The following is a 16,897-nucleotide window of genomic DNA, read 5'->3' as shown; positions in this document are numbered from 1 at the left end:
CCTTTGTATTTTTTTATCCTATGAAATTGTCATCAATGTAAAGAATTAGACAATATCTTTTAAGTTGATCAAATTCAATACAACAATGTGCATAATTCATAATCTGATCTCTGTCACACATAATCATAATAACATGTTTTCGCTGCAGTTCATTTAATTGTTCCTGCGTCAATAACAAAAATTGCATTGCCTTATTCATCAATAATTATATTCACACTAAATTGCTCAGCCCTGACTTTGGGCAGTGTAATTATTGTTCTGATGGCATTTTCAAGTACCTCTTTGTCGTGTATAAAAACTCTCACATGTTGGTACATTATATGATACCTCTTGATTAAATAATTAATTGTAAAATACTCTTCATGATCAAAAATCGTTAAGATTTTACATGTAAAAATTCATTTGACGATGTTAGTGGAGTTGACATTTGTATTTAAATCTATCAACTAAGGCTTGTTGATATTAACGAGGATAATCTGGAGTATGCTAATGTTGATGCATGTAATTTTATCTATAAACGTGCAATTTTGCATTTGTGCAATTGCATATTTTTTTTTGCAATGGTATTAAGAAGTCCAGCAATTGTTGTTGCTGCTGAAACACAAAATGTCCTAACTGCAGGCGCCAGCATTGTTATTGTTGATAATAATACATCGGTTCCAGCAATAACAGCAGACTCTGAATAAACAGTTATGTCAACGGTAACAACACCTCTACTTTTACTGTATACTCGTCAACAATATTTTTTAGTTTTGTTTGCCATTCACGTGCTTGATTGTAGCTAAAATTCTGCACATTGAGTGGAAGGCTCATTATATTTTATTTAGTAATCAATTGAGGTGTTTAAGAATCGAATTCCAGACACCAACATTCAGACGGTGCGGTTATTTGTTTATCACATGATCCCATCATGAATGTTTCTTCATCTCCCTTATTTAGTACAATAGACACAGAGCCAGAAAAAAATATCAGTTGAATGATGCCAGGGATATGTTGTAGTAAATATACTAAATTTTGCATCGCTGAACACTGACAGCCTGTACACACCAGCGACATATGCGGTATGTTTGAAAGTGTTATTGCGATGTTGAGAATCCTGACGGCACTGTATATACCACTTGGTAATGTGCTTGTAGGAAATTTTACTCAGATTAAATGTTTTGACAACATCAGCAATTCTGCTTATAATAATAATAATAATAATGAGGACTTTGTATAGCACCTAATTTTTAGAAGCTCTAAGCGCTTTACTACATTAGACAACACCTATAAGATACAAAAACATATAATGATATGATTACAAAAACAAACACCATGACATTAGAAAACATAAAATAACATGCTGAGAATATTTAAGGTAGGAAACATTATTAGGTCTTTAAGTTTGTTCTTGCAGTCGAAATAAGTGAGTTTTGAGAGCCCTCTTGAATGTGATCACTGTGGCTTTGTGTCTAAGTTCAGTGGACAATTCATTTCACGTTGCTGTGCCCTGGTATGCAAAAGGACGCTGTCCATATGACTTTGTTTTCATAGTGGGAATAATGAGCATATGACTGTCAGAAGAGGAGCGTAAGTATCTTCATGGTGTGTACACATGGGTGAGGTCGGATAGGTATGTTTGACTAGAGTTCGAGTGAAACATAGCACAGAGAACAAATTGTATGTTTGATTCTCGATTGAATGGATAGGCAGTGTAGGGATCAGAGCAGCGGGGATATGTGCTCTGATCGTGGTACTCTACGTATCATCCGAGCAGCTGTGTTTTGAACTTTTTGAAGTTTCTGGAGTAGATATTGAGATGAACCAGACAGAATTGAGTTACAATAGTCCAGTCTTAAAAGTACTAATGAACACACAAGTGTTTTAGTGGCATCAGCTGAAAGATATGTGCAAATGGATCTGATGTCTCAGCTCAAGATATGCCGCCTTGCATATGTTCATGACATGTTGGTGCAATGTGAGAGCACTGTCCAGAGTAACACCTAGGTTTCATACTGATTGTGTGAATTTAATGTTATTGTTGCTGATATGTATTGTTTGAGGTAAAGGATGTGAATGAGAACGTCTTTTTGTTGTGATTAGAATGGCCTCAGTTTTATCATCATTCATCTGCAGCTTTTTACATGTCATCCATGATTTCACATCAGAAATGCACATCTTCTAATTTTGTTTTTTTCTAATCATTTCAATGTCTGATATAGCTGTTTTAATATTGCCATGTGTTGTGTTGTGTTGTGTTAATAGCGAGTTTTACGTTAAATCAACAGACTTCCAAAGAAATAATTTGCGATTTCATTAAGTTTTTGAAACTTTCTACAAACATTTGAAAACATAGTTACGTGAAAGTCATATTCAGCTTGCAGTGTGGTTAATTATATATACTGTTTTATACTTATTGTCTACATATTTGTTTGTTGTTGGATCTTCATCAGATGTTGGATCTCTTCAAACGGCTATTTTATTTCCATTCATACTGAGTACACCTGTCATTGTATTGCTGGTAGATCGTAAACAATTAACAACACTTTTTGCAATTTCGTTTCTAATAGTTGCTGATGGTATATTTGAGTCTCAGACTCTACCGCCATCAGTAAACACTGGAATATTATCCATGGTAGTGCCGAGAACTATACGAATTATGTCATTCCATTTGATATTACTCGTCTTTAAAACACCGTAATTATCCTGAGAAAAAAACAACTTCATCTCGCTGAACTCCAGAGAGGTCCATAATATTGGCAAGTTCATCTTTAGTCATGTAATTCAACAAATCGATATGATCTTTTTTCCTTGTCTTTTATAGAAGAGGATCTTCTGCAAATATCAACCATTATACTTTAAGATCTGTTTAAAATGATTAGCGACTACTTGTATACTCGTGCACGACTTTATAATATGGTAATGTTGACGATGACACAGCGTCGAGTACATAAATTACTTCACGGCCACTTATTAGTGTTTGTGTTGGTAATGTTGAATACCAGAATGGAGATTTATTGTGTTTACGTAATTTATAAATTCTTTCAGCAGAGCCAGTCAATATGAATTAAAATAAATAATTCCATGTGGATCAATTGCGTATGCCACCCAATGAGTAACTATTATTGAAATTAATGATACCTGTTTCAATATTGTTTGGTTGTTTTGGTAACTGGTCACGCATAAAAACACCTCTGAAAGTTTGATATTTACATTTTTTAGCCGCATTAAGTAAATCAAAATTTGACATTGGAAATATTAACAACATGTTCCTGGAAGTCTCAGACTTTTTATTATCGGTAAGGAGTTCCTGGTAATCCTAGGCCCTTCCCTCGTTTGTATTATTCCTTTTCCTGTTCCTTTTTTTAATGACATCTCAGCAGCAGTTCCAACAGCGCCAAGTGCAGCTGTTTTGCTACAGCTGGAGCTGCAGCGTCAATTAACACTGGTAAAGCTGCAAGAAGTGGAAATATACTACCTGTTTTAATCGAATCGTACCAGCATAAAGATCGAGTTTAATGCTTGTTTTTGATTGTTTGGCGCTATTGAAATGTTTAAGTTTACGATCAGACAATGATAGTTTTATTTTGACCACCGGTGATCTGATTATTTGTTAGTGGCATTTTTACTCTCCGCAGTTCTCTACTAAAGTGGATTGAAGCTTTTTAATCTGACCAGGAGTCAGACTGACACTAACATGACAATATGACATTATAAATATCGAGAGCGATTTAATTACCTTACCTACGGGGTCATCTATAATTTTCATTCATCCACCAGTACCCTCAAGCAACACTGATATATTGCTGAGTATAACAGCGATTGCTTTGTAATTAACATTATCGCCTGTGTTCACACGAGCTCAAAAATGGACATCAACAACAGACTGTCTACTTAAATCATGACGTTCCTAAGAGACCAGATACCGATTTATAAAATTTATATGTGATATTTGCTAACCGGTATCTATATTTTGGTCACATCCCATAAATGTCATCAAAAATTATATGTATGCGCTACATGATTATTTTCCAAATTCAATAATATATCTTCAGATGGTTCTTGTTGTCCATTTATTCTTAATGAAACCTCACTAACTCTAAGATCGTAAAATATCATATGACTATGATTCCGTAAGTTTAATGGCTCAGAATTCTGGAAAGTAATAAAGATATTTTTTGGTATAGAAACACCTTGCTGAGATGCTATATGCCATGTAAATAAACCATTGATAATAATTTGAACACTGTGGTTATTGTTAACCATGACAACAATGATTTACCACTTGAATCCATAAAAGAAAGTAATTTTTGTTCTTGAGCAATTGTTGGAGTCATTACCTTTATCCACAATGAAAGTTTTGTCAATAGTACTTTACCAGCATTGACTCCTGGAGCTCGCCCGGTAGCATTATTATCATCACCCTTTCTAAGAAGCACAACTGTATGTTTTGCCCCAAAATAACTTTTCTAACATTTCAGCAAAATCCAAAGATGTTTCACAGTGAAATTGTGCATGAAAATCTTTTACGTTCACCCTTCAGCGCAAATCGAAGTTTTGCAAATTCTATATTAAAATCGGGATTAGGAGAAATGCTCATAGTTTCTCCATCAGCATTTCTGGTTCCAGTAAATATTTTTGGTTGTGCTATTATATATTGATTATGATCAGAGTCGTTAGAATCATCTTTGGTGACCATCATTGATGGGCCAGCTGATCTTGTATAATCATTGGAGTATCTTGCTAAGCCTATTATTGTTGCAGCAACATCAACGTCTTTCTGAATCGTTTCAATATTTCTCCCATATTTCTGCCATCAATCATATACGTAGCACTGTCAAACAACGCCATAATACCTTTATGGACAAAACCGATGCAATAATTTGCTTCGTATACAGTATCAGCTGTTTTTATAATTTCACCTTCTACTTCAATATAAGCCTCGGTGGGTAGAATGTATCTACTTGTGTCCTGAACTTGTAATTCAATCCTTCCAATCTGATCTGGTTGTCGTGCGTCATGAAAATAAAATTGATAATCACGCACTGAGTCATCTTTAACGACTGGCGCGACCATATGTAACACTGGATCGGATATACGTTTGAGCATTTTCATTTTATTTATTATCTTCTAAAATGAAGACGACCTCCTGAAATAAAGCTCGTTTTTTTCTTTGGTGTGGATATTCCTACTTCATCAGTCATTTCTGCTAGTTTTTGATTTGCGGCCTGATTTATTATTTTACTGGTCTTTACAGGCATGACCTCAGTGCTGGCCAGTTTTACTGGTAGCTGGGGTTTTTGTTGTACTAACCGTGAGAGTCTATTCTTAATTGTTGAAAATGATTTACCGGCAAAATTACTAAACGCGTCGGGAATTGTCTCATTAACAAAATCAACAGCTTTCATTCCTAGTGGTTTTGCAATCGGTATTGTTTTGGGGCTATCCTTCTGAATAAACTTTGAACAACATCTCCAAATCCATCACCGTAAATCGCTCTATAGAATGGTAATCGCGAATGTATCACTCTGACCATAATCGGTCTGTATTGAGCATTATGTATAATCATCTTATTTGCTATTCATTTATCTAATCACTGTTATAATCACCTGTAATTTCATCGATGAGAGATCGATAAACATTCATGTCCATGATACCGCCTGAGAATTATTTCCAGCACATTTTCCTCCAATCAGATATTCTAGTATATCTACATCGGCAAGAATATTATTAGGACAAGCTATAAAACCACTTCCTTCAGTAGAAAAACCACTTCCAGCAGCACTGAAAGAAGTAACGCCAAAATCTTTTCCTGTTTTTGTTTTGTTTTTTGGGTTTTTTTCTTTGTTGGGAGGGGTATAAAGTCTTGCTTGTGCTTCTTGTCTTTCTCATCTCTAATTTTCTATCTCTTTTTGTTCTGCATCTTGTCTTCTAAAATCTTTCATCGCACCTAAAATTGATAAAACTCCAACTGTCATCACTGGAAATGTTATTGCTATATACAGAATATAAATCCTTAACCCAATCCCTGCTACCTCCTACATAACTGTCAAAATGCTTAAGTTTCACAAAATTTATTGATTCATATTTACTCGCAGCGGTACCTATTAATCGACTTTGGTTAAAATTAATAATTATTTTAATACCTTCAGGCTTAAGTCTATTCTTGATTTTATTTAATTCTAAATCCTTTTCTTCTTCCTCCTTGTGAGGTGCTTTTTTTGTTTTGGCCGGGGAATTTGTGACGGAGACTGTGGTTTTCGTTGTCAACGCTCTATTTGTTGCTGCGCTGAAGGATGCTGATAGGAAGGTTCTTGCTGGGGTGTTGTGGTTATAAAATGTTTGTATGTCATCAGCAAGTTTTATATATCTTACATCATCGTCTCTGGCTTGTTTTTTGTCATACAATACGTGATAAATTAATAGCATTATCATCATTTACATTTTCGTAACTGGGTTTTAAAATATTAGGCTTATTAAACATAATATTCAATATTATTCCAGGTGATTTATCTTGTTTAGTATTTTAAAGTTCCTCAATAAACACCTTCTCTAAATTTCTGAATCAGCTCAGTTTTTTCTTTATTTACTTTAGGTTTTGGTGCAAGATCGTGTTTTACAATGGCTATTTCCGTACGACCTTTGCCAATGTCTTCAATTATTTCTTCACCTATGCGGGGCGGGGGGGGGGACGGGGCGGCAGCTATCTCAGTTGGAAGATTTTATAAAATCCTTTTCGTTTGTTCAGTTCTTCTTGCTATTTTTTCAGTATCTGTAGCAGTTTATTCCAACATCGGAAGAAGACATTTAGTAGCTTCTGAAACTTTGTCAGTAAATTTTGGAATTGGTTTAAATAACTGTTCTGTACTTTCTGCAAATTCAACTTGAGATACTTGATGTTCTTGTAGTTTTTGTTTGACAGAATCACGGTCGAGAAGAATTTTGTTTAACAGAATCACGGTCGAGAAGAATATTTTATTACCTCTAGTCTCTCTCGAGCTAATCAAGCTGTATAAGATTCCGTAGCTGGTGCCATTATTTCATCAGTGATCATTTTTGTTACCTGCACGGATTTATAACAACAAATTTACATGATCCTCTGTCGCGATATCGTACAGGAATTGAAAAAATATATGGTTGAGAGACTGATCTTTTTATAGCAGCAGAGAGGGAGAGACCTCAATGTTGCGGTGGAAGAGGTGTTTGTTTAGGAATTTGCTTTAGTGCCTCGTTATAAAGTTATAAAGTATTTTTATGTCATCTTCAAGTTTTATATATCTTAGATGATCATATATGGCTTGTTTTTGTCGTAAAATACACGATACATCGATTAATAAGATTATCATCATTTACATTTTCATAACTGGGTTTTAAAATATTAGGCTTATTAAACATACTAATTAATATTATTCCAGGTGATTTATCTTGTTTAGTATTTCAAAGTTTTTCAATAACACCTTCTCTAAATTTATTAATCAGTTCAATATTTTCTTTTCTTACTGTTAGATTTTGGTGCAAGATGGTTTTTCACATCGGCTATTTCAGTACGAACTTTGCCAATGCCTCCAAGTATTTCTTCATTTTGCGGGGGTGGGGGTGGGGGTGAGGCAGCTATCTCAGTTGGAAGATCTCATAAAATCTTTTTCGTTTGTTCAGTTCTTCTTGCTATTTTTTCAGTATCTGTAGCAGTTCGTTCCAAATTTGGAAAAAGACCTTCCGTAGCTTCTGCAACTTCACCAGTAGCTTTTGTGATTGGTTTAAATAACTGTTTTGTACCTTCTGCACATTCAACTTGAGGTATTTGATGTTCTTGTAGTTTTTGTTTGACAGAATCACGGTCGGGAAGAATTTTTTTTATATTACATCTAGTCTCTCTATAGCTAATCAAGCTGTATAAGGAACCGTAGCTGGTGCCATTATTTCATCAGTGATGATTTTAGCTACCTGCACGGATTTATGACAATAAATTTACATGATCCTCTGTTGCTGTATCGTATATAATTTTGATACAATGTTTGGTGGAGTGACTGCTCTATTTATAGCAGCAGAGAGAGAGAGACCTCAATGAGACGTCCGGTGGGTAAACAAACGCACCTACACGTTTTTAAAAAGCACTAACGACAAAGATAAAGCAACAAAATAAACTGACCCAATTAGAGAAACTCTCGATAAGTTAGAGGCTTACGTTTGGCGTTACTGACCTTATATTTTCATTTTCACAGAAAACTTTATTTTTTCAAAAATGACGATCTACCAAAAGGTCTGTTCACCGTCTTTGCTGCTACTGGTATTAAAATCAGCCTTAATACTAGATACATGTACTGGTATTGAAAACTGCCTTAATCCTAGATACATCTACTAGTGTTAAAATCGACCTTAATCCTAGATACATGTACTGATATTAAAATCTGCCTTAATCCTAGATACATGTACAGGTTTTAAAATCTGCCTTAATCCTAGATACATCTACTGGTGTTAAAATCGACCTTAATCCTAGATACATGTACAGGTTTTAAAATCTGCCTTAATCCTAGATACATGTACAGGTTTTAAAATCTGCCTTAATCCTAGATACATGTACAGGTTTTAAAATCTGCCTTAATCCTAGATACATCTACTGATATTAAAATTGGCCTTAATTGTAAATACATGTACTGGTGTTAAAATCTGCCTTAATCCTAGATACATCTACTAGTGTTAAAATCAACCTTAATTCTAGATACATGTACTGATATTAAAATCTGCCTTAATCCTAGATACATGTACAGGTTTTAAAATCTGCCTTAATCCTAGATACATCTACTGGTGTTAAAATCGACCTTTATCCTAGATACATGTACTGATATTAAAGTCTGCCTTAATCCTAGATACATGTACAGGTTTTAAAATCTGCCTTAATCCTAGATACATCTACTGGTGTTAAAATCGACCTTTATCCTAGATACATGTACTGATATTAAAGTCTGCCTTAATCCTAGATACATGTACAGGTTTTAAAATATGCCTTAATCCTAGATACATCTACTGGTGTTAAAATCGACCTTAATCCTAGATACATGTACTGATATTAAAATCTGCCTTAATCCTAGATACATGTACAGGTTTTAAAATCTGCCTTAATCCTAGATACATGTACAGGTTTTAAAATCTGCCTTAATCCTAGGTACATCTACTGATATTAAAATTGGCCTTAATTGTAAATACATGTACTGGTGTTAAAATCTGCCTTAATCAAAGAAACATGTACTTGTATTAAAATCTGCCTTCATCCTACATACATGTACTGGTCTTAAAGTCGACCTTAATCCTACATGCATCTACAGGTATTAAAATCTGTCTTAATCCAACATGCATATACAGGTATTAAAATCTGCCTTTATCCTAGATACGTGTACTGGAGTTAAAATCTGCCTTTATCCTAGATACGTGTACTGGTATTAAAATCTGCATTAGTCATAAATAAATCCACTAGTATTAAAATATCCTTAATCATATATCTACTGTGTTAAAATCTGCCTTAATTTTACATACATGTACTGGTATCAAAATCAGATTTAATCCTATATACTTGTGCTGGTATTATAATGTGCGCTTATCCTAAATGTATTGATCATACATGCATGTACTGGTCTTAAAATCTGCCTTAATAATACATGCATGTAATGGTATTAAAACCTGCTTTAATTGTAAATACATGTACTGGTATTACAATATACCTTAATCTTAGATACATGAACTGGTGTTAAAGTCTGCCTTAACCCTACATACATGTACTGGTATTAACAGCTGCTATAGTTGTAAATACATGTACTGGTATTACAATATCCCTTAATCTTACATACATGAACTGGTGTTAATGTCTGCCTTAACCTTACATACATTTACTGGTATTAAAAACTTCCTTAATCCTACATGTACTGGTGTTAAAATCTGCCTTAATTATACATATATGTAATGGTATTATAACCTGCTAAAATTGTGTAGCTTATTCCTGTTCTCTTTCAAAACTTGTGCATCCTAGCACTAAAACCTGTCTTTCTTTTTATAAGATGGCCACCTGGTCCCTTTCTTGTTTAACAAGGAAAGTACTATTCTATTTAGGCCTCCGGGAGTCAAGACTGCCTTTCATATATTGTGATACATTTTCCTCTATGGCTACCTAAACAAATTCAAAAATTTGCAATAGCTCTCTTTTAGCTAAGAAACATCATTATATAATTGTGCATATTAATGAACTGAACATCTGCTTTTTATCTTAGTGTTCCAGACATTTAATCTGTTGTTTTTTGTTTTTTTTATCTTAGTGTTTCAGACATTTAATCTGCTTTTTATCTTAGTGTTCCAGACATTTGATCTATTTTAGATTTTTATTGTAAGACAGTGGTTATTATTGTCCATTTTTATTACATTTCAACCTTTCGAATGTAGCTATCAAATTTATGTCATGCTTAGAGCTTAGTTCTTGACATTACCATCATAAAATGAATTTGAATTCCATCCAGAATGGTCAGGGTTAGGGTCAGGGTTAGGGTCATGTTCAAGTAACAAACAAGTCACATTTCATCTTCACTAGCCAAGGTTACAGTATGATAACCCTGTCTACACCATAGCGGATCGAACAGGTATTTTAGTGCTTTGTCCTAGTGACATATTGGATTTCACGAGTTCCCACCCTTAGTATATAGTGCCAACTATCCAACAGAATGTAACGGCGGTGCATTGTACAATGGCCAGAAATGGTGGAGGCAATTGATTTAAAAAGGATACTTTGTTAGTTTAAGATTGAAAGGATGACTACGTACCAGATGGAATAGCCATTATAGGTGTATGTGGGTAAAGGGTATTTGTACAAACACAGACCGGCAATGTACAATTTCTTATTTATCAGTCCAGTCAAGTTGTTTGCTCCCCTTGTCTCATTCATGTAGAAACAGTGTTCAAATTTGAACAGCTTAATTTTGATTCAATGAGGTGGCTTGCTACCTCATACATTGAATCCCCTCCATACACCAAAGTTTAGATAATGTTATCACATGGGAACCTTAGCTAGCGAAGATGACATTTGTTGTAAATAATGAATTACATCAGCCTCAACCCTTACCTTAGCTAGCGAAGATGAAATTTGTTGTAAATAATGAATACATCAGCCTCAACCCTAACCTTAGCTAGCGAAGATGACATTTGTTGTAAATAATGAATACATCAGCCTCAACCCTAACCTTAGCTAGCGAAGATGTCATTTGTTGTAAATAATGAATACATCAGCCTCAACCCTTACCTTAGGTAGCGAAGATGACATTTGTTGTAAATAATGAATACATCAGATTCAAGACTTTTCTTCATCCTTGGGAGCCACATTTGCTCATCAGTCAAAGGTCTGGACTGTAATCCAAGTATCACAGGTTTAGTACCCATGGAAGAAAACCGGGGTCAGCTGTCGTTGTGTTCTTTGGAAAGGCACTTAGGTTCCATTCCCTCAGCCTGCTATAGCCAATAAAATGCTGAAAGTGTGCCAACAAAAACCAAACAACCAACTGTTTCTGTATTGTTAAATTTAAGCTTGAGTTATAAATATGATCCCATAAAATGCAAATAGTAGGTTGTACGTATGAGCTCTTGACTTTTCCAGGTTGCGGTCAAGTCTGGGCAGATGGCTACCTCATATGAGGACGTGACTGTGGAAGATGGAAGCAAGATTCATGCCGACATGTTCTTTGATTCAGACAGACGACACCTCTATGCACTTACGGATAGAAAGGTAAATAATTTTAGCATTACTGGTAATAGACCAAAACATCTTTTCGGATGGTTGGCTGCCCATGGCCCGTCTGTCTGATACCATCAGTTTGTTGTTACTACTCCTCCTAAACTGCTTTTAGGATGTCCATGAAATGTTACACATACATTCATCACATGCTATAACCAGTGTTAAATGAAAAAGATGCTCCTTGGTCGACCAATGAAAATGATGCTCCTTGGTCGGCCAATATGGCCACGACAGTGGCCATTTTGAAAATCGTATCACTACTTCTCCTGAATGGATGGTCATATCAGCATCAGTTTACTTTTAATTTGATGTGTCTCAGTGCAGGACAGTGTAATCTGCATGTTTATGTGTCTCAGTACAGGACAGTGTAATCTGCTTGGTCGGCCAATGAAAATGATGCTCCTTGGTCGATGAGCTTGAAGTTTAAGACATATATAATCAAGTTAATTTTCTCCAGTTCCCCATTTGTTGTGTGAAGTTAATGGAAAAGTATTTTGATAAATCAATGATATTTATTTGGTAGTAACACGATGTTAAACATCGCCAGTTGTAGCCTTCGCCAACACTTCTATCTCTAACTCATCTTTACAGTAAATTTTACTATCAGACTTTTCTAAATACATAGAAATGTACCAACTGCTGGGGAAACGTCATTGCAAAGTCTGACATTGACGACATTAAATATACAGTCCATAGTCAGCTTATGTGGAAAGGAGATGTCAGGGCACCAAAACAAAGATAAGCAGGTTTTAAGCATTTTTTTGTCTTTCTTTTATACAAAGGCATATCATTTTAAAGGCTTTTTGTCGGAATTTAAGCGACAGTAATACAAAATTTGTCTTGATACCAACATGTGCAGTTAGGCAAAGTAAGTTGACATTTTTATTCTGTAAATTTAAAGAAGTCATGTGCAAATGTATATGTATTTACTTGCTCATACTTGTTTCTAGAGATACTTCATGTACATGACTATGTCTCATTCAGATGATGCACATTTTCAAAGCCAAAACAGTGTTAATTATGTTGTCAGATTCATTAGTGAACCTTGAGAAGAATACAGTTTATCCAGGCAAAAACATGGAAAACACATGGACATTTTTGTTTCAGAAAGTGTGAGAACCCAGAATGAATTGGCCTTGTAAGCCAAAGTTTTTAGAGTATTCATTTGAAAGCTAAATTGGGGTCTTGGTGATTTTTCTGTTTTTGAGTTTATTGGTACAAGAAAATTGTCTCACAGTATTAACGTGGGTTCATTATTTTATATTCAAGTCTTTTATAAGTTCTGTATAAGTAAAATTTACCATTGGTGGCAAGTTCAAGAGTCAGCAGACACCCCAATTCAGATAATGCATACCCAAAAGTACATAGACTTTCATTCAATAATCACAGGATGAATATAATATTCAGTAGGGATATATGGAGTTTGATGTACAGTAGGCATATGTAGAGTTTGATGTACAGTAGGGATATGTAGAGTTTGATGTACAGTAGGGATATGAAGGTTTGATATAAAGTAGGGGTATGTAAACTTTATAATACAGTAGGTGTGTGTAAAGTTTGTAATATAGTAGGGGTATGTTGAATTTATAATACAGTAGGGATATGTAGAGTTTGTAATGCTGTAGGGATATATAGAGTTTATAATTCAGTTGGGATATGTAGAGTTTATAATACAGTTGGGATATGTAGAGTTTATAATACAGTAGGATTATTTAAAGTTTATAATACAGTTGGGATATGTAGAGTTTGTAATACAGTAGGGATATGTATAGTTTATAATACAGTAGGGGTATGTATAGTTTATAATACAGTAGTCGTATTTAAAGTTTATAATACAGTTGGGATCTGTAGAGTTTGTAATACGGTAGGGATATGTAGAGTTTATAATACAGTATGTGTATGTAGAGTTCATAATATAGTAGGGATATGTAGAGTTTATAATACAGTTGGGATATGTAGAGTTTGTAATACAGTAGGGATATGTAGAGTTTGTAATACAGTAGGGATATGTAGAGTTTATAATACAGTAGGGGAATGTATAGTTTATAATACAGTTGGGATATGTAGAGTTTATAATACAGTTGGGATATGTAGAGTTTATAATACAGTAGGGGTATCTAAAGTTTATAATACAGTTGGGATATGTAGAGTTTGTAATACAGTAGGGATATGTAGAGTTTATAATACAGTAGGGATATGCAGAGTTTGTAATACAGTAGGGATATGTAGAGTTTATAATACAGGATGGGTGTGTAGAGTTTGTAATGCAGTAGGGGTATGTATAGTATATAATACAGTTGGGATATGTAGAGTTTATAATACAGGAGGGGTGTGTACAGTTTATAACGCAGTAGGGTATGTAGAGTTTATAATACAATAAAGACTGCAGTTTTTATTTATATTGCAAAATATCCAATGGCAGATCAGTGGTATACGCCATTTTTTGTGTGACTGTCTTCCTATCTTACGAAAATTAGTGCAGCCATATATTCAGTGTTATCATGTTATTGTGATGTTTTTTATTGTGTTCCTGTTCTAAAGACTTTAAATTTCATCACACCAAGAATGTCCTGATTCATTGTAAATTTCGAAAAGGCTTGTTAGTACCGACTATTATCCATTGTATTAACTGGTAACATTCCCCGACTCAGGAATCGGCCAGACAAAAGGTCACAGAAGGTGTGTTTTGGGCATGGTGTGGATGTGCTGGCATTATCACAGAATGTTATTACTGACAAAAGACCTGCTAGAGCATAAATGATGTAGGAAAGGACAACCACTAGCTAAGGGAGATAACTATAATGGGCAATGGTGTGAATGTGCTGGCATAGTCACAGGATGTTGTCACAGACAAAAGACCTCATCAAGTGGGAATGATATGGGATAGAAAAACCACTGGCTGGTTGAGATAATTATAATGGGTGTTGTATCAGTAGCCATCAAGGCTACATCTTCTGTCCTAGTTATTTTTCTAATAAAGGAGAAAGCTTAAAAAAATGATTTTGCTGCTTGTTCTACTCCCCCTATATGTATATGTGTCAACATTATTTCGTATGGATTATGCTATTTAATAAATAATATTTAAACATACTTGACTATTTTCAAGAATGAAACCATTTTTATTTATGAAATGTAATTGGTCATTTTCTTACTCGAATAGCATCCAATCAAATTACTTCATTTAAGATGCTATGGGAGGACTTAACTTTTCATTGTGAAATGCAGTCCTTCTTGGATTAAATTTCAGATCTGTAGTTCAGTCAATCAGTTCTTATTTATTTAAATATGTGTAAGATCCATTCCACTGCAGTACACAAATTGACACAAGAACCTTTAATTTCTTTTCCATATATTGGTATCCTGGCCATATATTGGTATCCTGGCCATATATTGGAATCCTATCCATATATTGGTATACTGGCCATATATTGGTATTCTGGCCATATATTGGCATCCTGGCCATATATTGGCATTCTGGCCATATATTGGTATCCTGGCCATATATTGGCATCCTGAACTGGCTTGGGATTAATATGCTTTATTGGTCTGTGATAAAGCTCTACATATAGCAAGGACAGTAAAACAAACAATACTACTATAGTACAATCTTTTTTTGTATATTTTCTGTTTAAATACCTCTCTTTCTCATCAGGGGAATTCCCATCCTTTTTCCAAACTGCCATTGTAAAGCCTCTGCTGAAGAAACCAACACTTGACCATAACGATTTAAAGAACTACCGCCCAGTTTCTAATCTCCCATTCATATAAAAAATCTTAGAAAAGGTTATTCTATCCCAGCTTGTATCTCATCTAAATTCAAACAGTCTTTTTAGCAATGTACAATCGGCATATGACCCTTGCCACAGTACTGAAACTACTCTTCTAAAAGTAGTTAGTGACATTCTGCATTGGATAGCGGACATATTAGTCCTCACCCTCCTTGATTTCTCTGCAGCATTTGACACAATAGATCATGATATATTACTTCACTGTCTCCAGCATGTATTTGGCATTCATGATACAGCCTTACTGTGGTTCGAGTCCTACTTAGTCAACATGACACAAATTGTATCTGCAAATGGAATACACTCCAGCCCAGTTGATCTATGTTGTGATGTTCTACAGGGGTCTGTTCATGGACATGTTCTCTTCATTATGTACACTCAGTCTCTCTCAAGTGTCATATATCATCATCCAGTGTCTCACCAATTGTACGCTGATGACACCCAAATATACAAATCTAGCCACCCAACTGAAGTTGATGCTACCATCCAAGGTGTAGAGGCCCCTACAAAACGATCATGAATAATTCATGAACTGGCATGAACCGCTCTTGAATGGCTCATGCACCATTCATGAAAATTCATCAAAAGGTTCATGAACTATTCATGAATCTGCATGAACTGAAAATGGTCAGTTCATGGAATTACGAATTCACGAACACTTCATAAAAGTTCAGAAATTGGATCATGATCATTCATGAACAAAGTTTCTCAAGGACTCATGACTTCATGAACAGTGCCTATAAAAAAATGTAGTACCTGACAAAGTCAAAAATACCTATTTCATCCCGAATCATAAAATAACCTTAGATGTGGGGGTTTTAATACAGTATAAAATGCAACATATCTTAAAAACGGTGTTTAGTTTCAGATAATTTTTTAATATGCAACAAAGATCATGTAAACTGACAAGCAATACTATTATTTTTGCTCTTAGAAATACATTTTGTATGTTTTGTAATTTTTCTTTGAAGTTTTTCAAGAGATATTGGGGCAGTTGTGTGCTGCAGTGAATCAACTGTCTTTCAACTGGGGTTTCTCCTGACCAATCTTTTTCCTAGAGACTGACCTGTCTGATAACTCTTGTTAAGATTTTCAGGGCTTATAATTTAAAAAAATCCTGCACATTATCACTACTGAATGTCTCCATCTGCAACTTAAGCTGTTCCATCTGATTACTGTTTGGATCTTTAATAATAATAATAATAATAATAATAATAATAATAATAATAATAATAACAATAATGAATGAGGACTTTGTATAGCGCCTAATCTTTAAAAACTCTAAGCGCTTTACAACATTAGACAACACCTATAAGATACAAAAACATATAATAATATCATTACAAAAGCAAACACCATGAAATTA

At 34.6% G+C, this 16,897-nt stretch overlaps 1 protein-coding gene across 3 annotated transcripts in view; it reads left to right on the top strand.

The window, feature by feature from the left end:
• The window catches only part of LOC149803954 (uncharacterized), a 180,265-nt gene that overhangs the window by 69,852 nt on the left and 93,516 nt on the right, over window positions 1–16,897 (top strand). For all 3 annotated transcript variants that reach the window (XM_089953781.1, XM_089953783.1, XM_089953782.1), the window contains one exon: window positions 11,609–11,737. In XM_089953781.1, the coding sequence (XP_089809907.1) occupies window positions 11,609–11,737 (129 nt within the window). The remainder of the gene's footprint in view (window positions 1–11,608; window positions 11,738–16,897) is intronic.

This window comes from Sinohyriopsis cumingii, chromosome 3 (assembly GCF_028554795.1).
Source record: "Sinohyriopsis cumingii isolate HCF-2022 chromosome 3, ASM2855479v2, whole genome shotgun sequence".
Classification (NCBI taxonomy): Eukaryota; Metazoa; Mollusca; class Bivalvia; order Unionida; family Unionidae; genus Sinohyriopsis; species Sinohyriopsis cumingii.
The sequence above is the reverse complement of the archived record's forward strand: the minus strand, read 5'-3'. Positions and strand labels throughout refer to the sequence as shown.